Here is a 19,881-nt window from a genome sequence, read left to right on the forward strand (position 1 = left end):
ACTTATTAGTATCTATTTGTAACGTAGGATTAGTAAGAAATCATATGTAGTCCTTTGAAAGGCTTGATTCTTGAAGACGATACATCTGAATTCATATACCCGAGTCAATTATTATTGCAATCAATTATGAATTTATAAAATCACTAAACCACCGGGATGAGTTTGATCACTAACCCTATTCCAAGCTTTTAATCACAATTATTAGCCTTAATTTTGTTTAATTCATATCTCCTTATCTTTTGAAACATTACGACTGGGAAAGTCGTAATCTTGAGTAATAAAAAAATTACGTCATATATCTCTTAAAAATTGCTTTAAATCATAAATCCATCAGATTATAAATAAATAGAAGAATAGAAGATAAGGAAGTATTCTTGCAGCAAAATTGCTCTTCTGGGCCTTTTGGGCTACAGGAATACAAATCAGTTCATGAAAAGCCCGATTCAGTTAATGGGCTCTAATCAAGTGTTGGATTTTCTTTAACTCCATGCAGATAAATGCGACGTCACGTTAGTAGGAGAATTAATTTTTTTAGTGTTCGCATTTAAATTAATAGTCATTATTTTGGTATTAATGGTTTTTTAGTTTACTATAAAACCTAGTTCAAAGAATACATGAAACTATTAATTTTAAAGAAATTACATTAACTGTTGTTTTTCTGTATTTCCTACAACGAACAATTAAGATAAAATCAGAAGTAGAGTTGGAAAACGTGTGTCTTAATATTTTAGGTACGGCTAATTAATGTCATAACTTGAATATTAAGTTAGCATGAATATCATCCATCTTGTCTCTTCATTTTCCGTTTTCTTCTCCAATCAAACCACCCCTTTTAAAGATCCAGCTGAGGCTTGGCTTCTTCAGACATTTGTCACATGTCATCTTCCTTCCTCTTTATCGTTGAACAACCATGGTCAACGAGTTGATGTCATTGCTTCCCATCTCATCATAGCCGATTTCCGAGGAGGGAGACTATATGCGTAGATCGTGCGGTGGAGCATCGAGGTGGAGATGAGGAAGTTAGATGGAGGAGGTCGCGCAAAGTTAAGATATAAGAGTGCAATGAAACATTTCCGGACCAAAGTAAAATGAAATTTAATGGGTTATTTGAATGTTCTATTTATGTTAGTGTTGCATTTGCATGCTTCCAATCCAAACTTTAATTTTACTTGAATTTGATTCGTTGTATGCGCTACTCAAAGTGGCTGCGCATCGCATCTGTCATGCCATCACACCACTTCTCCTCATTTAGTCACCCTAGTCCTTGTTGGTATATAGAAGTATTATTGTTAATATTAATCAAGATTCCAATAGGATTCGTGGGAGAATGGTAATGGACAAGAATAATTATGTATACGTATTATACTCAAGCTAACAGGTGTCAAACTTTGATTGGTTGTTAGTGTGGAGGCCCATCCTTCACCCACCACTACAATGAACAAACCAATCAGCTTTCGTCTTCTCCAATCCATTGACAAGAAAAACAAACCTTATCTATTTAACAATAATGCGTACAAAGGCAACTATACAGTACAATAATTACTACTCCCTCATTTTTATAAAAAAACTTAAATAAATTACAAGGTCGCATTGCATTCTAGATTCTAGAAGCTTCAGAGTAGCACAACAAAAGCCTATTTCCTCAGTCATCTGCTTGTCCTTCTCCTTCCTTTGGCCACTCACTCTTGAAATTCTAGGAAAATAAAACTTCAAAATGGCTAGCAGCCGCTGGATCAGACCTGAGGTATTCAAGATCCATCCTTTTTTTTTTTTACTGATTTGAGTTGATTTACTGTAAAACTTCTACTCTGGTGTTAAATTTAAGGGGGATTTGCATGTGTAGGTGTACCCACTGTTTGCAGCTATGGGAGTTGCTGTGGGCATCTGCGGCTTCCAGCTGTTCCGCAACATCACCATCAACCCTGAAGTCCGGTACTTTCTCTCTCTACAAATTTTGTATTCTGATGAACATGTTTGATGAGGAAAAGGTTAATCGCTAATTGGATCTAACTTATCACCGGTTTTTCAAATTAAATCCTAACTTTAAAGCGATGCAATTGTCAAAACCGTTCGATCCGTGCCAAGTTCTAGTATTTTGATTTTCGATGTTTTCTATGTGTTTAAATCTCAGTTTGGATGCTATTGCCATGTTTCAAAATTAGGGTTTAATTTGTTAAAATACTGAATGATTGAGATTGTATTTGCAAACTTCTTGGGCTTGGTAGTGATTCAAAGATTGAGATTGCTTTCTTCACTTAGTTTGGACTCAAAAACACAAATTCTTCAAGATGTTAGTATTCTTGCTTGAGTAGCTTCTGTTATCATTGGTGTGTTTATTTGAATAGTGTTCTTCGGAGTTTATCAAGAATGGTTCTTTCAGTTTCCTGATTGACATCTACATCTATAAACTGTAGTGATTAAAGGGCATACGATTATATCACCGGTGCTCCTCACACAAATGTGTTGAGGGAGATGTCTTGTTCATCGTTTTTTCTTGTTCAAATAGATCAATCGTCATAGAAATGGTGCTACCCTGGTTGGATTTTGTTGCCTAAAATCTTTGGTGATTGTAAATAGGGTGAACAAGCAAAACAGGGCTGCTGGAGTGCTGGAGAATTTCGAGGAGGGGCAGAAGTACTCTGAAAATTTTCTCAGAAAATTTGTTCGCAACAAGAAGCCTGAGATCATGCCGTCCCTCAACAGCTTCTTCTCTGACCCACAGAACTAATTGCCTTGTTGGGCTGATCGGAACGTGAAGGTTTCTATGTCCCATAGATGTGGTCGCTCATTCGTCTGTCAGAGATTGTATGTCTTTTCTTGGCTTTGAGTGAGGATTAATGGTGTACCTTAATAAACTCAAGGATCTTGCTACCTTTTAACACATGTTGTGATATTTCAGATTTTAATGCTATCATTGAAATTTCATCTTTTGTTCAAGAACAATTCCAGCATTTAATAACTTTTGTATATGATATAAAGAAAGATGAAGATTTCATTTATTCCAACCTTAAAATGCACCTTCCAATAAGATCTCAATGAACAGATGAATAATTGATAAGAAGAGGATACAAGCATCTAATAGTTGAAAATGTGTCAATAGATCACCACAACTTGTTGAAGATCTCACAGTATAATTTCCTCTTGAACACTCACATTCATAGTCTTGTTCGGAAGAACAATGCTGTTGATCACCACAACTTCATCTTCCACTGTCACCGATTCACCTGGTTCAACAGCTTGTTTGTAAGCTATGTATGGAAAAGGAGAGGACAAAAGCCCGTTCAATGAAGAAATACGAAAGGTGAAGGTACCTAGAATGGTGACCCCAAGCTTCGCGTTATGGGCACCTGAGGCCTGCAAAATGTAAGATGAACGTTATAAACATGCTGCACGTAGCAAGAGACGTGTGAATGGCCTCTTTCAATGTGGCCAGCGCAAATGAAATGAAAAAAAGGTAGAACTTGGAAGTAGCAGCAGAGTTGGGCTGCATATTGCTGAGAAAAATGTTGATTAAATAGGCATACCTGGACTCTAGACCACCTTCCTATGGACGATTTCCATCCAATAATCGCATGAATCACCACCGCATTTTCCTTATAATCAATAGGATAAATGAGTTTAAATACTCAGAGATACAGCATCACGAAATTTGAGTGATGAGTACCTTGATTTCGACATCATCAAGAATAATGCAGTTGACAAGCCTCACACCAGCTCCGATTCTAGCATTAGCTGAGATTGAAGCGTTGGGACCGATCTGTTTCACATTAGATAACACTAAATCAGAAAACGAGAGAGCATGCATAAATTACTATTAACTGTAGCCTACCTTAGCAGTTGGATGGACTTTTGCTGATGGATGGATGTATACGTTGCCAGAAATTGCAGCATTCTTCGTGCCGTCCCCACTAGCCAAGAGATGTGGTGAGGTGCGCCTGAACTGGGCGAGGTACAAACCCGAGCATCTCAGGGACATTCTGCACGACACCATGCCACGTAAGATAGGATCCAAAGGCACAAGACTCATGATAGAAGAAGAAATAATATATATCTTTAGCTCACCCGGGAGTTTTGATTTGTTCCCAGTAATCTGTCGTTTCATACACATAAAACTGCTTTTTTCCAGCAAGTGGTGATAGAATGTCCTGATCTAGTCTTACAAAATCTGACGGGAGACTCCTGTTTATGAAACGGACATCAGAAATGAAGATCAACAGATTTTCTAGCCAAACAATGTAAGCATTTTTCCGTGAAAAAGATTTACAATACTCTTGTGTAAATACAGATACTTTACCTGTTTGCTGGTTCAAGTGCTTCAAAACTGGATATACGCCTAAGGGTAGCTGAAAATACGAAGAACGGCCTAATTAATAAAACGAGGAACATACACCTCGTTACAATAGTTTTAATGCTACATGCAAGAAGATGAAAATAAGATTTCAAGAGTGCAGTGATCTACATTGTAAATCAGTAGTAGTAAATAAGTCTAGAAGATTAAAAACACAAAGATTTCAGATATTTCAAGCTTCTCATTATATACTTAACGTTTCTGTTTACATATATAAAACATTTACAGAAAAGCGAAATCAAATAAGCCAAAATCACAACTGTCGCTAGTAAATAGCATCTGATTTTAAGGTGATACAGTATAACTAAAGAAAATGTGTACAATCCCATCCATTATAACAAAGAAGGCAGGGTATGACTCACCTCGGTCTTTTCTTTGGGAGGACACGCCTTGAATGGCCGTGAATATATCAGGGGTAAATATATACACACCACAGTTGATCCGGTCGCTCACCTGTTTTATAGAGAGTTGGGAAAGTTAAGAAGTGACGAAGCACACATCAAAGGCATTAGCAAACTGTGAGCAGAAACTAAGTCGATCTTAGAAGTTTTACATACAAAAGTTTCAGGCTTCTCCGTGTAGTGCAACAATTCATTTGTAACGGGATCAGCTACAAGCTCCCCAAACTGGCTTGCTGACTCCGGAGAAACCTGCAGAAGATAAAAGAGGAAAGCATCAGCCTCTATCTTATAGTGAATTTAGTGTTAAGAATGACGAAGATTTGTGAACTATTTGCCCGAAGGAATTAGAGGTACCGACCTTGATCACCAAAATGGTTCCCATCCCATCATAGCTTGTGTGGGCCTCTGTATAATCAACCAAAAATTCAATTCACAACCAAAAAAAACACATCAAATGTTGACTAAAAATACATAAGTGATTCTCGGCCTGTGATGCACCGAATAAATAGCTAATATTCAGAAGCGACAGAGTGAGAATTACCAAGCATCTCTGCTAGAGGAAAACTGCAGCAAACATCACAATTCAGTAAAAAGATGTGAGACTGCAAGGTATAATACACCTCTATCAACAATATTGCCAAGAAACATTCAAAAGTGTATAGTAAATCAAAAGTAAGTGTTCATTATCCACTCATTAGTATAAAAAAAGTAAGCAACACGAGAATGGAGTAAGAATAGCAACTGGGCTCTCTTCCATGATTTGATCCCTGAAGTTATAAAGTCCACCTGCTGAACCATGTGGCCTGTCCTCTTTCAAGTATCTATGAAATTCCAAATACAGAACAACGAAAAGGTCACAATCTAACCTTTGGAAATGAGAAAAAAAGATATGATCTCATATAGCAATGGAAGTACCGGACAGGAACTCTGAGCTCATTGGATATTGATGCGACAAACAATGCAAATTCACGCTCCTCATAGAAACCAATAAGGTAGATCTGAGCTAAATTCGGTATCTAACACGAGCAGCATACATTAAAGGAGTTAGTCAACCTCTCACCTTCACAGTCATGAAGAAGGAAACATAATTATTTTGCTTTATTTGATTTTCACATACTCTCAACTTCATTAATACCACAAATCAAAATCAACTATCAAAGGATGAAACGAACAATACGCAGCATACCCTTTTACAAGCATATATAGGATGATTAACCATTGGCTGTCCAGCCAATTGGAATAGGGGCTTTGGAGTATTAAGTGATAATGGCCTAAATCTGGTCCCTGCATTTGCAAAACCATCACCAAACAATCAAGAAAGAGGACTAAAGTTGTCATTATTGCCCAACTTTCTCTCCTAACAAACTCACAGAATCTATAACATGGACATCAAAAGCTTAAGCAAATCACAATTATACAAGACACAAACATTGCTGATCAATCATCATTAGCCAAAGCTAGCAGCATTAAGCAAGAAAGAAAAGCTAAAGATGATACCTTTAGTTGGGCCACCCACCATGATCACAGCAACAACTCTCTCTTCTGAACCCCCCATTTCCCCAAACACCAGGAAAAGAAGACAAGAATGAAAAAGGCCCTAAACAACCAGATCTCTAAACTCACTCCCAGATTAGTTCAACAACAGAACTTTGAATTTAATAGATGAAATAATTGATTTGCTATAAAACACTGCAATAGGACAGGAAACCTTGAACCAATCCTGTGAGCTGAAAAGGGTAAGAAGTGATCAATAAAAGAGTGTTTCAAGATTGACTGAACAAATAAAAACACAATTGAAGATAAAATCTGTCAGTCAGGTAATTTTCAACTGGGGTGTGGGGTGAGGTGGCAAGCTTCCACCTTAAATTTCAAGAAAGAGAGAGAGAGAGAGAGAGAGAGAGAGAGAGAGAGAGAGAGAGAGAGAGAGAGATATGGGGTGGCACGTTGCTTGCATGTGGGGCAGAATGCATTGCCAATGACAGCTTAATACAAAGAACACATTTTTTGATAGTGAGTGAATGCTTCAGAGACAAGGGTATAATTCAGTTGGATTAATGGCAAATCGAATTCAATTGATGGGATTTTGGATTGCTGAATCTCTGAAACTACGTCAACAATTATTGAAATTTGACGAAATTAAGAATTGGATCGGATTTTAGAATTAAAAATTTATGGATAAAAAAATTGGAATTTGATTTGATTTGATGTGTGCATGTTTTTAATCGTTATGAAATAGACTTGTTGTCTTTTTTTTGTTTTTCTTCTAAACAAACTTAATTTCGTAATGTCAAGAAACAGTCCTACTTAATGCTTAATTACTCTGAAATGTTCAATTGGATATTTTTTTTGGTTATTAGCTGTAACACCGTTTAAGGAGTCATTCGGACTAATTTTTCAATAGTTGTTGATATGATTACAAATTTACAATCATGATTTTTAAATAACGACAGTTATAAGTAGCTCTGGCTTTGTAAGAGTATCCACAATGGTTATAGCCCAGCAATAGCTCAGTCATATCCCAGCCACAAACTCCTCCTGTCACATCATCAATACTAAAAATCCTCCTGCCACATCAAAAATAGCTCAGCCATAACCTAGTCATATCATAAATAGCCCAGCCACATCAATAGCCACATCACTAATAACACAATATACGGAATTTAATTTACGAGACATATACGAGAAACATTAATAATACTATTTTAATTTTAAAAAAAAAGTACAATAAATTAAAAAAAGTACAAAAATTTTAAAAAAGTACATTAATAAAAAAAAATTACATTCATAATCGAAAAAGTACATTGCTTAAAAAAATCACACGTCGGCTCCCTCGCCACTGTCACCGCCGCCTCCGTCGCCACTGTCACCGCCGCCTCCGCTGCCACCGCCGCTGCCACCTCCACGCAGATCGTCATTCATGCTCTCGAGCAATGTGAAGAGAAATCTCTTCTCCTGGGGGTCCGTTGCCGCTCGCCATTCGGCTAACGTCTTCACCATCATCTGGCGCGTTTGTTGACGCGCGAAGTACTTGAGATCCTCTGTAGACTGGCGGTCAAAGGGGGATGCCGACTGGACCTCCTGGGAACCCCCGGTGACCCCCCTCGCCTCCCGTTGCGCCCGCTTTTGCCCAGAGGGGCGAGGTCGGCGGCCGAACGAACGAGGGTTGGGGAGCACCTGGTCTGTCTCGGGGAGGTCGTGGGAACCACCGCTGCTGCCGTTGTAATCCCCGGTATAGTTCAATCGTTGCTTCTTCGGCCAGCCAGCGTCGACACCTACTCGGAATTTCTCGGAGTCGTTCAGCACAAGATAGCAGTTCCAGTAGGTGAAGTCCTTATACAACCCGGGCTAGGGGAAGGCTTTCTCCGCTATCCTCCTGCAGTCGTCCTCCGTTTGGCCACTACTCTGCATGCGGAGGGCGTTGGCGTACAAACCCAAAAATCGGGAGACGGCAGCCCTGATTCGGTTCCACGCCTTCCGGCAATCCTCCCCATTGTGTGGCCTCCCCTCCGGGCAAAATAGCTGGTAGGCTGCTGCTACCTTGCCCCACACGTTGACGATCCTCTGGTTATTAGAAACAAGAGGATCGTCGCAAACACTCACCCACGCCTTTGACAGCGCAACATTCTCCTCATCCGTCCACCTTCTCCGTACCGTGGGGTGATCCCCACCCGGCTGCGACGACTCCCCGACCTTCTTTCCCCTGCCCTTCTTCTTTGGGGCGCCACTACCCTGCACTGCTCCCCCGTTTGAACGGGAGTTTCCGGAACTCCGAAACTATCAAACCCCAAATCCGACAACGCAAAATCATCAAAACCGCTCGGCGTGAACTGCGCATCCGTTGGGGTCGATGTGTGCGACGAAGCAGTCAAAAAATCAACACTGGGGCGATAGACGTCCCCCCGCGTCACCTGCGTCGCCAGTACGCCCCCCGGCGTCCCCTGCGTCGCCGAACCTCCCCCGGGTATCATCTGCATATTGGGTGCCCACCCCGGCATCATCTGCATATTGGGTGCCCAACCCCGCATCTCCGGGAACCCCCCCGGCAGACTCCCTCCGGTCGGCATCCCGGGTAGCATCTGCTGCCACGGGTACATGTTGTAGTACCCGGGCATCTGATTCCATCCGCCTCCAACGGGGATTGGGGGAGTTTGAGGACCGCTCGTCCCTGAACTAGGCTCGTTGTTCAGATCCATTTCTCGGTGTTGATCTTGTACAGAAATTAAGATAGAGAGAGTACTCGTTAATACAAGTGGTGCGAATGAAAATGAAGTGCAAATCGCGTATATATAGTGTTTCAAAAATTAAAAAAAAAAAATCCGCTGGGCTATGCGCTGGGCGATCCGGGCGCTGCAATGGAGCCGAGCGGATCGCCCAGCGCATAGCCCAGCGGTTTTCGACCGCCTAGCGCTAGGCGAAATTGATTTCCGAAAAACCGCTCGGCGGTTTTCGGATTCTCCAATGGTTCGCCTAGTGCCGGCGCTCGGCTAGGCGGTGCGCTAGGCGCCATTGTGGATGCTCTAAATCATTTCTACTCCATCCGTTCCATAGTAGTAGAGTCATTTTGTCATTTTAGTACATTCCATAGTAGTGGAGTCATTTCCCTTTTTAGTAAAAACCAACATATTTCTTCTCACTTACTTTACTCTCTTTTACTTTATTCTATCTTCATCTCTCTACCTTTTTCATTTCCTACTTTATTCTTCTTTTACTTAATTCACTTAATACAATTTTTCTTAATATCCGTGTTGAAAGAAATGTCAATACTACTATGGAACGGAGGGAGTACTATTTTCGAAAGCAACTCATCTATCCACTTTCTGACACTACGAATTCACTAATCAATGTCTTAATTGAGAGTAGTTAATATCAGGAATGAATCAGGGAGTACTAAGGCCATCCACAACGTTGTTCCTATACCGTTCCTAAACCGTTCCTTAAACTACTATTTGCGAGCTCCACTGTACTTTTTTACTCCATTCCTTAACTAAGGAACGGAACCTGCAACCCTCCGTTTCTTATCCGTTCCTTAACCGTTCCTTAAATTACTATTCATTCAATTTCATTTCTTATTTTTATTTCCAATCCAATTCAATTAAAACAAACACACTTTATTAAATAAAATAAACTTACAACATAAAATTCGTAAAAAAAACATAATTTAATAATTTCCTAAAAAATAAAAGTACACAATTTTAATAATTTCATCCGCCAAAGTTTGCCCAAATGTGCTCAATTAGATCATGTTGGAGTTGGGTGTGGGCGCTAGAGTCGCGTGTCCTTGCACGAATAGATAACCGTTCTTGTATAGACGGATGCGCTCCACTTCGAGGCGGACTACTTGCGGTTGAGCTTCCGGAGGATTCAGGGTCGAACCAATTTCCCGCCTCGGGTCCTTCGTCTTGGACAATCATGTTGTGCAAGATTATGCACGTATACATGATGTCGACCATGTTCTCCATGAACCACGTACTAGCCGGGGCTTTGATGATGTTGAAGCGCGCTTGGAGAACCCCGAACGCCCTCTCCACATCCTTGCGAGCAGCCTCTTGCTTCTGCGCAAAAAGAGCCTGCTTTGGGTTAGCAGACCCACTGCACGTCTTCACGAAGGTAGGCCACTTCGGGTAGATGTCATCGGCGAGATAGTACCCCATTTTATAAAGCCGGTTGTTGGCGACGAAGTTGATGGCTGGCGCTTTACCATCCAAAACTTCGGTCAAGAGGTCGGACTGGTGGAGCACGTTTACGTCGTTGTTCGACCTGGGGACCCCGAAGTACGCGTGCCAGATCCAAAGGCGGTAGTCGGCAACGGCCTCGAGTATAACGGTTGGGTGGGTGCCTTTGTGGCCGCTCGTGTAGGAACCCTTCCACGCCACCGGGCAATTCTTTCATTGCCAGTGCATGCAATCGACGCTGCCGAGCATCCCGGGGAATCCGTGCACTGTTTCGTGATGGTCGAGCAGGAACTGACAATCGGTCGTGCTTGGCCTCCGGATAAATTCGTCGGTGAAGGCTGCCCGGACGCCTTTGCAGAATTTGAGCAAGCACATTCGCCCAGTGTTGTCTCCGATGTGGAGGTATTCGTCGAACATGTCGGCCGTTTGTCCAGTCACAAGCTGGCGGATTGCTGCAGTACATTTCTGCAGCGTTGTGTGGCTGGGACGGCCGACCGCGTCGAACCCTTCCTGGAAGAACTCTTCCCGGGCTGCCAAAGTATTCGCGATGTGGAGAAATAACGGTTTCCCCATTCGGAAACGGCGACGGAAGTACGTCTCTCCCCAAACTGGGTTATCGCAGAAGTAGTCGCGTACTAACCTTGCGGCGGCTTCCTCCCGGTTACGATGGATGTACGTAAGGGAGCGTCGTTGGGGCGACGCGGCTTCTTCCGCCTCCCGTCGTCGATCTTCTTTAAGTGGTTGTTCCAATATTTGACGCATTTGTTCAAAAGGATTCATTAGTTTGATTAAATTTGGGAGAAGAAAAACAGAGTTGATTTGAGATGAAAATTGGGGTGGAAATAGAGAGGATTTTAGAGGAATAGAAGTGTGTTTGTGAGTGAAATGAGTATGATATAGGAGTATTTATAGAGTAAATAAATTTTAAAAAATAAAAAACGGATACAAAAAACGGTAACAATACCGTTGCAAAAAAAATTTTTAATTAAATTCGATTTTTTTTTAAAAAAATGAATTATTGCGTCACCGTGACGAAACCCACTCGCGGGACAGCGAGTGGGCGTCACGCGTCGAATGAGAGCCTGCCACGTCGCCTCGGCGCGTGGCGGAACGTGTCGTGCCGCGTGCCGCGGCAACGACACCCGGAACGGCATCGGCATGGAATGGCGACGAAACGGCTGCTGCAATGCGTGCCGCCGCGGAACCGTTCCTCCGGAACGGCATAGGCACCGCAACGGCACAGCGTTGCGGGTGCTGTAAAGATTTTGACTGTGGCGTTGCGGGTGCTGTAAAGATTTTGACGTTTTGCTTCGCATTTCAATTTTCAACTCTTTGGTTGGTCTACCTATAATGCCCTGCTACAGTGACGAGCTTAATGAAATCATTTAATTCTGAAAAAGTGGCCACATTTCATAATTGAACAAAAATCTTGTGCGGCGCCCATAATTATAGTAGTATTATTTATAGTTAATGAAGTGTTACTCAATTTAGAAATTTGTTTTGAATTTATAAGTTCATAAAATTAAATTAGAAATTTAGAACGGATACATTGTACATTCCGTTACACATAATTTACAGCAACGTTTTATTGTTTTCTAAATTATTTTAATTTGACTAGTATTAGAGAAAATATAATGATTCCGTTACAATTATTACGACTATAGTCTATAATATGCGTGTGTTTTAAACAAAAAAAAAAGCTAGTTGGATGGATATTTTGCAATCGACAATTTTGATCAATTTGTTAAATTAAAAAAGAAAATTAAGGTTGATCCAATATATATTTGATTTTATCCTATCATTATTGTAGTATTTCATAAAAATATCTCAACGGCTAGTTGCAAAACCTACCTAGCATTTTAATTTTCGTATAAAAATGTCCTAAAAAAATTTCAGTCCACCGAAATTTGATGCGTGAATCGAATTAACAACAATTAAAAAATGTGCTTGGTTGAAAAGGTGTTGATGGAAACACACACATCACTTAGAAAAAAAAAATTATGCCTACTTAATTGAGGGGAGAGTGATCAATGGCTAACTTATTCTCTATTGGTTAACTATAATTAATTTAAAACCATAAGATTTTAGAAATCTAGTGGTCTAAAATTTATCACGTGTAATTTTTATTTTTATTAATTTAATAAAAAAAGATAAAAAAAAAACTACCAAATTAGAGTTTTGGATGAAAATGTCAATATAGTGTTTTGAAAATATCAACACAATGCTTTGAGAATGTCAACACGCTTTAATAATGACATTCCACATGTATTATATTGACATATTTTATATACTATGTTTGACATTTGTTATTGTACGAAAAAATTGAAAATTTTCGAAATTTTTTTTTCAAATTTTGACATCGAAACATAAGCAAGCGAGATATCGTTAGAATCCTTATGAAATTATCTTTAATTTGATATATAATGTAGGAAAAAATAATTTAAATCGAGAAAGTTATATGCATTTTAAAGTTATGTGATATTTTTAAAAAATTAGTTACAACTAATTTATTGTGAATTGACATTAATACCCTTATTGATTTTTTTGTTGATCATATTGACATTCCGAGGCTGATGATCTAGGCCCTTAATTTGAATATCTAAGGTCTATTATTTAATTATAGTTAGCAATTAAGCATTAAGTTAGCAATATAACACTCCCTCCACTTAAGTGAATGATCATATTTAATTAATCTCATTATATTTGATTGAACATTTATTATATTTATTCATTAAATTAATTTCAAACTTAATTTTAAATGAATAACTACTACCTCCGATCCCTGAAAGTTTATTCCATTTTTCTATTTCCATCTGTCTCCCAAAGTTTGTCCCATTTCACTTTTTACCATTTTTTTTATAGTGGATCTCATATTCCACTAACTTATTCTTATTCACATTTTATTATAAAACTAATATATAAGAGTAGGACCCACAATCCACTAACTTTTTCAACTCATTTTTCATTACATTTCTTAAAATCCGTGCCGGGTCAAAGTGAGACAATACTTGGGGGGCGGAGGTAGTATATAATAATGAGTCATAATCACCACATCCGACTAAAATAATCTCGCAACTTAATCCTAAATGGATAATCATATTATCATATGATAATGAGTCATAACAACCTACACATAAATAGTCCTTTATCAACTTATTAATCATCGAAAAAATGAGGCCCCAAATCCCCCAGCACGGGCACTGTAACGCGACATTAGTTCAGCATTAGATCTAAACTCAATTGATAGTTGCAACAGAGTCCAACGCCTTTGTCTTAGCGGCAAGGAGCTTAGATATTATTGTATGAGGTGCTGAGTTCGAGTCCTCTTGACATCAGTTGTAATTTCCTCCTTGCTATAGGAGTTTATTTGTAAAAAAAAAATTGATAGTTGCAACAAACAAATAAAAGACAAAATAGAGAAGTTTTTATTTTAAATTGATGAGAGATTCGACTTCAAACATTAGTTCTATAGACGAATTAACGTAATAGAACCTGTATAGAGCAATAAGGCTATAGCCGTATAGGAATGTTGCCATTTTGGAAGCTTCATTCTCCATTGTAAAGAAGTAATCACTCTCCAATCTAGGGAATGCAGAAGCTTCTTCATAGCTTGGAAGGAGACTTGTACCAACCCCATGGCTCGTCGGAGATGTACTGCGTCACCTGCTTCACATTCAAGTAGTTGTCCAGTCCCCTATTACAGAGACACAGATTCAATCATGCTAAATCAATGGGGGGATGAACGAAACGAAACGAAACGAGACTTGAGGCGATAAGGATATTATGAATACCATTCCCCAAGTTCCCGGCCAAAACCGCTGCGTTTCCTGCCTCCCCAAGGTGCTTGGGAGAAGCATGGCTGTGAGCAGTTCACCCAGACGATGCCAGATTGAATTGCCTGCAAAAAAATAATGACATTCAATATAATGTGTGGCGATCGTCGTTGTTTCTAGAGGTCCGTGTGAAGATACTCACCTTAGTCAGACGCTCACATCTTTCCAGATCTTTGGACAATACAGCAGAACCTAAGCCATATCTGAAAATATAAATTCACACATGACAAATTTCAGATACAACAACCGAAAGAGAAAAAGTTAGTGGGGATTAGTTAGAGTGTGAGAGATGGCTCACTGGGTGTCATTTGCAAGTTCAATGGCTTCCTCTTCGGTTGCAAATGTTTTAACGCAAAGAACAGGTCCGAACACTTCCTCTCTCCAGATATGCATCGATGTCTTTACATCTGTTATTATAGTTGGAAGGACGAAATAGCCTTTCTTTAGATGCTGCAAGTTAACAATAAGGCTTCGTTAATTCCATTGCATGCTGTTCCACAAGCACCCAAACGTTAAGGGAGTCTTGTACCTGAGGTCGTGAACCTCCATACAATATTGTGGCACCTTCCTCCTTAGCTATCGAGATGCACTTGAGCACTTTCTCATACTGTAAAATTACAAGATTTGAATAACAGAGTTGTGTACTATTTTTTTCTTTTTTTCCGGAAACAAAATTGGGGAGGCAAGAGGGACGGATGGAGTTTTAATCCTAGACCTCACTATTCACACAATTACACAAGAGAGGTTTGCTATCAGTGACTGAAATAATTGGTCTCATCACATTAGCCAATACACAAGAAATATGGATGGTTACTCACCTGTCCAGCACTAACAACAGGACCAAGCCTGCAGCCTTCCTCTAAGGGGTTAGATACTTTAATGTTCTCACACCATGTCACAAGCTTTTCCAGGAATGCTGCAGCAATGCTTTCCTGAAATATTTCCACAATATCGGACAAAAAGTTTATAACAATAACTAATTCGATATTTCGAAAAGGGGGGGGGGGGGGGGGGGGGGTGTTGTTGAGTGGGTGGGGTGGAGTTTGGGGTAATCAATATCATCTCCAAGCTTACATGCACTATGAGTCGAGAAGTAGCGCTGCATATCTGACCATTTGTCCAAAAGCAACCAAAGGCAGTCCACTCGGCAGCTGATTGAATAGCAAACATGGAAGAAAGAAAGTGAGCATCCTTTCTTGAAAAATCAATGTATTAGGCCAGTTCTACTTCAAATAATATTTTTCATATTATTAAAAGGCTCAAACCTTTATCAAGATCAACATCCTCAAAGACCACAATTGGACTTTTTCCACCAAGCTCAAGTGTTACTGGCTGAAATTAGGAACGGCTTTCATTTTCTTAGAAGTCTGAGAAGAAAATCACGTGCAATCAAAAATAAAACACTGCAATGAACATACTTTCACAAGCTGTGCTGCAGCTGTCATAATTTTGCTTCCTGTGGCAGTGCTCCCCGTGAATGCTATCTGTTATATCAAATATGATCACCACATCATTGGTATCGAAGCCCATGCAAACAAGTACTTGAATTCCATTATATTAACCTTGTCAACATGAGGATGAGAAGCCAAAGGAGCACCGGCTTCTGGCCCCAAACCAGTCAAGACATTGAGAACACCAGGTGGAAGACCAACCTCCCTACACACGTCGGCCAACTCCAAACACGTGCTGCAGTTATAATAGTAGAGATTAATTTAGGGACTTCCAGCAACTAGTTGCATCTAGAAGAGTCTAACACTCTGCCTCAACTGGGGATCGATAAATACAGCTAGCTCGTTTAAATATAAAAAACTTATAGTTATGGCAAAGTATATATAATAATCATTTCAAAATAAGACTTTAAATATGTAAATACTACTGTATTACATAGTACTGAAGGTATATGTGTATATAGTTTAATAGATAAAGCATTCTAAATATGACAAGTACATTCACCAGGATTACTGGAACTTATCATATCTAGGTTTGGTTATTAAAATACAATAGATTCATTTTCAATACCTAAAATGAACAGGTATGCTATATATTAATGAAGAAAACGTACATGGATGCTAATTCGGATGGTTTGAGTATTGCAGCACATCCAGCTGCCAGGGCAGGGGCCACTTTCCATGTTGCCATCAGCATAGGGTAGTTCCTAAATGACAAAGCAGTAGTTCCAGAACAATGAGTACTATTGCTCCTCCATGTAGATATTATGAAATAGCCAATATTAATTGGTTAAATTAAAACGATCAACACAATTGATGAGTATTTAAAGAATTCAGAAAGTGACCTAAATGCATCTGTAGCAGTAAGAAACATAAAATTCACATTAAAAAATCATCCAACACAAAGTTTATAAGTATCATTTATACAGTAAATAACATAAGTATAAATGTCAAAGTCTAAGACAAGGATTTGTACTACTTTAGAGATGAGTTTCTAAATTACTCGAATAGCTTGAATAAAATTCCATTCTGAAAACTATTGATCAAAATTCATGCTCACATAATTCACTGAGGTCTTTATATACTCATCCAGAAACATAAAAAGGGAACTTGCATGTATAAACTATCCCCTCAGCCAACTCAAAACTAAGCTAAACAAGTAGTAGTATATCTTAATCATTCAAGTGTAACCAGGAGAAGCCAAAATATAGTAAATGCTCACAAACACATAAGCCAAAAAGATACTAATTGCTTGAAAATTATTCACATGTCTCTCTCAAAGGGAAAATAATATAACAAGAAACCAGTACTCCTTCTCTTTGTAATTTTGGAGAAATATAGTAAAATTCAACATACCATGGCGTGATCAAACCAACTACCCCAATAGGTTCTCTTATAACGTGACATTTAAATGTATTCATGGGCAAGGCAACAGGACTCTTCTGTTTTTTGTCCAAGGCCTCAGCTATGTCAGCATAGTATTCGAAACACCCAGCAACATCATCCTGAGTATGACTTTATATCAGCATATGCAGTGATAAAGAAAAAACAAAGGCATTAGAAGCATACTATATCCCAAGCCGCTTCGTCAAGCGGCTTCCCAGAGTCGAGTGATTCAAGTTTTGCAAGCTCTGATTTCCTTTCCGTGACCTACATGTGACCAGATAAAGGTAAGCATCCAAACGTCTAGGACACTTCCACAACAACCCAGAATATTGGTAAATATGTTAATTTTGAATTATAAACATCTAATTTAAATCACCAATCAGATAAAAACTAAAGCACCTTCGCAGCAATTGCTCGTAAATACTTGGCACGATGAGCACCAGTTGCTGAAGCCCAATCCTTCCCCCCATTTCGACTAAGTGCTCTGCGGGCTGCTTCCACAGCAATATTTACATCCTCTGATGTAGCTGCCGGAATATCCCCTGAAACACACAAACACCAGAGCAGAAAACATCTAAAGAATCAGACTTCAGCAGCACTACTAAACATTGATATTATGTGAGATTGTTCGGTTTGCAAGATTGTATCTCGAGATTAAATATGTAGTGATTTTGGTTCATGAGATTGGACCCCACAACTCAATCCTAGATGCATAATCATGAGATAATTAGTCATAGTCAACCCCCTCCAACTAAAATAGTTTCACAACTCAATCCTAGATTATATCCTGTACTATTTTATCTAGTAAACCGAACACGGCCTGTTTGTAATCTTATTGTTAGAGATATAAAAGGTGAGGAAAAATAGGAACAATTTGCGGATCTACAGTGAATCACAAGCATATCGCTATTTCATTATAACCGATCAGGAGTTTTAGTTTTCTGCTTAGCTCAATGCGAAAAAACCAAAAAAAATATACAATCTTGAACACAAATCGAGTTTAAAACAAAAGAAAGAAAAGGAACTAGAAGTAGAACTAGGAATATCAGAGGCAAAAATAGTTAGGGAAACATACCGATAATTTCTTCGGTGGCGGGATTGGTGACGGAGAGGCGTTTTCTGTTGACGGGCTCTCTCCATTCACCGTCGATGAAGAGTTGGCGACGAGGAATTGGGATTGACATAGCTGAGCCTGAGCAGAGCTGTTGGATGATCACTGTAGTTGATTTTTTAAAATTGGTGTATATACTTTTATAATTTAATTTCTAAATATAGCGACAAACAAAACATGGGCAATTGGGTAATTCGACACATATCTCGTATTCTCAAATCTCAATCAAGTCCCTTAATTTCTTAATCACATTGAAGCAGTATAAGTTTTTAATTCATTTCTTACTTAAAAAATAACGGTTACAATCTACTCCATTACCCTTCCTTTTTAAGTATTTATAAATCTCATTATTATTTATTCTTTCCGTCTCATTATAAATGTTAAATTTGAATGACAGACACAAAAATTTGAGAAGATGTTATTTTATGTTAAATGGTAAAAAATATATTTTACATATTGATTTGAGAATAATTTTTTTCTAAAAAATAAAATATGACCGAAACTAAAAAGAAAATGTTAGGAGACCGACGAAGTACTATACTACTCCTTCCGTACCCAAATAATATGCACTTTGGGTTCAGTACGGGTTTTAATATAAAATTAGTAAAGTAAAAGAGATGTAAGAGAGAAAAAGTAATTAATATTATTAGTGGAGAATGAGTCCAATTATATTAGAAAAAAAAGTTTTCAAAATTAGAAAATGCATATTCTTATGTGGAAAAAGAAAATAGTACATATTTTTGTGAGACGAAGGGAATATACTGAACTAATTCCCTTTTATGAAAATATAAAATTCATTAAAATAAATTATTGCTATAATTAGAGTCCCAATTGTGCGGTTTGACCCTGACTCCAGTGGTGAGTCTGATTCTATGCTACATTTCCTCTTATCAATGAAGTTTTGCTTAGGCCACTAGCTCATTCTTTTTAGTCATTGTTGTAGCTGAGTCTGACCTGGCCCACGACCTTGTACCCCAGCCAAGGTATCTCGCTAAGAGTGTCCACAATAGGGAGTCGCGGCTCCCGCCCAGGGACACGACTTGGCCGCGACAACCTATAGGGGTGGAAACCGAGGGCCGCGACGGGGGGGAGGGGGAGGGGGTGTACGGGCGTGAGCCGACTAGTGGACACAACGGGGGGTAGGGCCGCGGCTCCCTATTGCACGGCTCTGACGGGCGCGGCGCCGGAAAAGTTTTTTTTTAATAAAATAATGTGTTTTGTGGCAACAATTGATAAAATAATGTGATTTGTGGTTGTGGTTTGTCCACTATTGGGCTGGACAAGTTTTTTTGTGGCTGTGGACAAAAAATGTGGCTTGGCCTTGGACTGTCCAAACTATTGTGGACACTCTAATGTCATCTGACATAGCATCCACATTGTAAATTACAAAAATGACAAAATGAGATATTTATTGATGGAATGGTTCAGAATTATAGAAACGTGCAATTGAAGTGTAGGTGGGCAGCTGGCGGTTGTGAGTTAGAGTATCCACAATGGATGCCCGATCTTGCGCCCAATTGCGCGAGGTCGGGCTCGGGCGTCGTTGGGAAACCATTGCAGGCGCCCGATGGATAGGGCGCCCGAGTGAGTAGACCGAAAGATCGGTCATCCCACTCGGGCACCCATTGCAACGCAATGCCCGATCGAGCCCGAGCCCGATTTCGCGTTTTCATTTTTTTTAA

General features: G+C 39.4%; 3 protein-coding genes across 3 annotated transcripts; 1 reads left to right on the forward strand and 2 right to left on the reverse strand.

Moving 5' to 3' along the window:
* Window positions 1-1,538: 1,538 nt before the first annotated feature.
* On the forward strand, window positions 1,539-2,937 carry LOC121794963. The gene is made up of 3 exons (XM_042193378.1): window positions 1,539-1,744; window positions 1,844-1,932; window positions 2,578-2,937. The coding sequence occupies exons 1-3, from the start codon at window positions 1,715-1,717 to the stop codon at window positions 2,726-2,728; spliced, it is 270 nt and encodes an 89-aa protein (XP_042049312.1). The 5' UTR covers window positions 1,539-1,714; the 3' UTR covers window positions 2,729-2,937.
* A 37-nt stretch (window positions 2,938-2,974) lies between these two features.
* On the reverse strand, window positions 2,975-6,825 carry LOC121794962 (mannose-1-phosphate guanyltransferase alpha-like). Its single transcript, XM_042193377.1, has 15 exons — window positions 6,247-6,825; window positions 5,936-6,033; window positions 5,665-5,765; window positions 5,492-5,570; window positions 5,291-5,351; window positions 5,108-5,154; window positions 4,906-4,998; window positions 4,711-4,801; window positions 4,295-4,343; window positions 4,063-4,179; window positions 3,830-3,977; window positions 3,665-3,757; window positions 3,525-3,593; window positions 3,312-3,354; window positions 2,975-3,224 (listed from the first exon to the last, which is right to left on the reverse strand). Exons 1-15 carry the CDS (start codon window positions 6,302-6,304, stop codon window positions 3,124-3,126), a joined length of 1,248 nt encoding a protein of 415 aa, XP_042049311.1. The 5' UTR covers window positions 6,305-6,825; the 3' UTR covers window positions 2,975-3,123.
* Window positions 6,826-13,823: 6,998 nt separating this feature from the next.
* Window positions 13,824-18,314, reverse strand: LOC121797170 (betaine aldehyde dehydrogenase, chloroplastic-like). The gene is made up of 15 exons (XM_042195910.1): window positions 18,164-18,314; window positions 17,488-17,630; window positions 17,272-17,352; window positions 17,059-17,207; window positions 16,317-16,409; window positions 15,817-15,940; window positions 15,673-15,738; window positions 15,520-15,586; window positions 15,329-15,405; window positions 15,073-15,186; window positions 14,784-14,861; window positions 14,553-14,704; window positions 14,397-14,457; window positions 14,213-14,319; window positions 13,824-14,115 (listed from the first exon to the last, which is right to left on the reverse strand). Exons 1-15 carry the CDS (start codon window positions 18,270-18,272, stop codon window positions 14,025-14,027), a joined length of 1,512 nt encoding a protein of 503 aa, XP_042051844.1. The 5' UTR covers window positions 18,273-18,314; the 3' UTR covers window positions 13,824-14,024.
* Between the last annotated feature and the right edge of the window lie 1,567 nt (window positions 18,315-19,881).

This window comes from Salvia splendens, chromosome 3 (genome assembly GCF_004379255.2).
Source record: "Salvia splendens isolate huo1 chromosome 3, SspV2, whole genome shotgun sequence".
Classification (NCBI taxonomy): Eukaryota; Viridiplantae; Streptophyta; class Magnoliopsida; order Lamiales; family Lamiaceae; genus Salvia; species Salvia splendens.

Coding starts and splice junctions, on each gene's coding strand:
- LOC121794963 (XM_042193378.1), top strand. CDS start 1,715: ATGGCTAGCAGCCGCTGGATCAGACCTGAG. Junction 1,745..1,843: donor GCCGCTGGATCAGACCTGAG/GTATTCAAGATC, acceptor TTGCATGTGTAG/GTGTACCCACTGTTTGCAGC. Junction 1,933..2,577: donor ACCATCAACCCTGAAGTCCG/GTACTTTCTCTC, acceptor GATTGTAAATAG/GGTGAACAAGCAAAACAGGG.
- LOC121794962 (XM_042193377.1), bottom strand. CDS start 6,304: ATGGGGGGTTCAGAAGAGAGAGTTGTTGCTGTGATCATGGTGGGTGGC. Junction 5,571..5,664: donor GAGCTCAGAGTTCCTGTCCG/GTACTTCCATTG, acceptor GGAATTTCATAG/ATACTTGAAAGAGGACAGGC. Junction 5,155..5,290: donor TCCTCTAGCAGAGATGCTTG/GTAATTCTCACT, acceptor TTGATTATACAG/AGGCCCACACAAGCTATGAT.
- LOC121797170 (XM_042195910.1), bottom strand. CDS start 18,272: ATGTCAATCCCAATTCCTCGTCGCCAACTCTTCATCGACGGTGAATGG. Junction 15,187..15,328: donor CTTCTCGACTCATAGTGCAT/GTAAGCTTGGAG, acceptor GAAATATTTCAG/GAAAGCATTGCTGCAGCATT. Junction 14,320..14,396: donor GATGTGAGCGTCTGACTAAG/GTGAGTATCTTC, acceptor ATTTTTTTGCAG/GCAATTCAATCTGGCATCGT.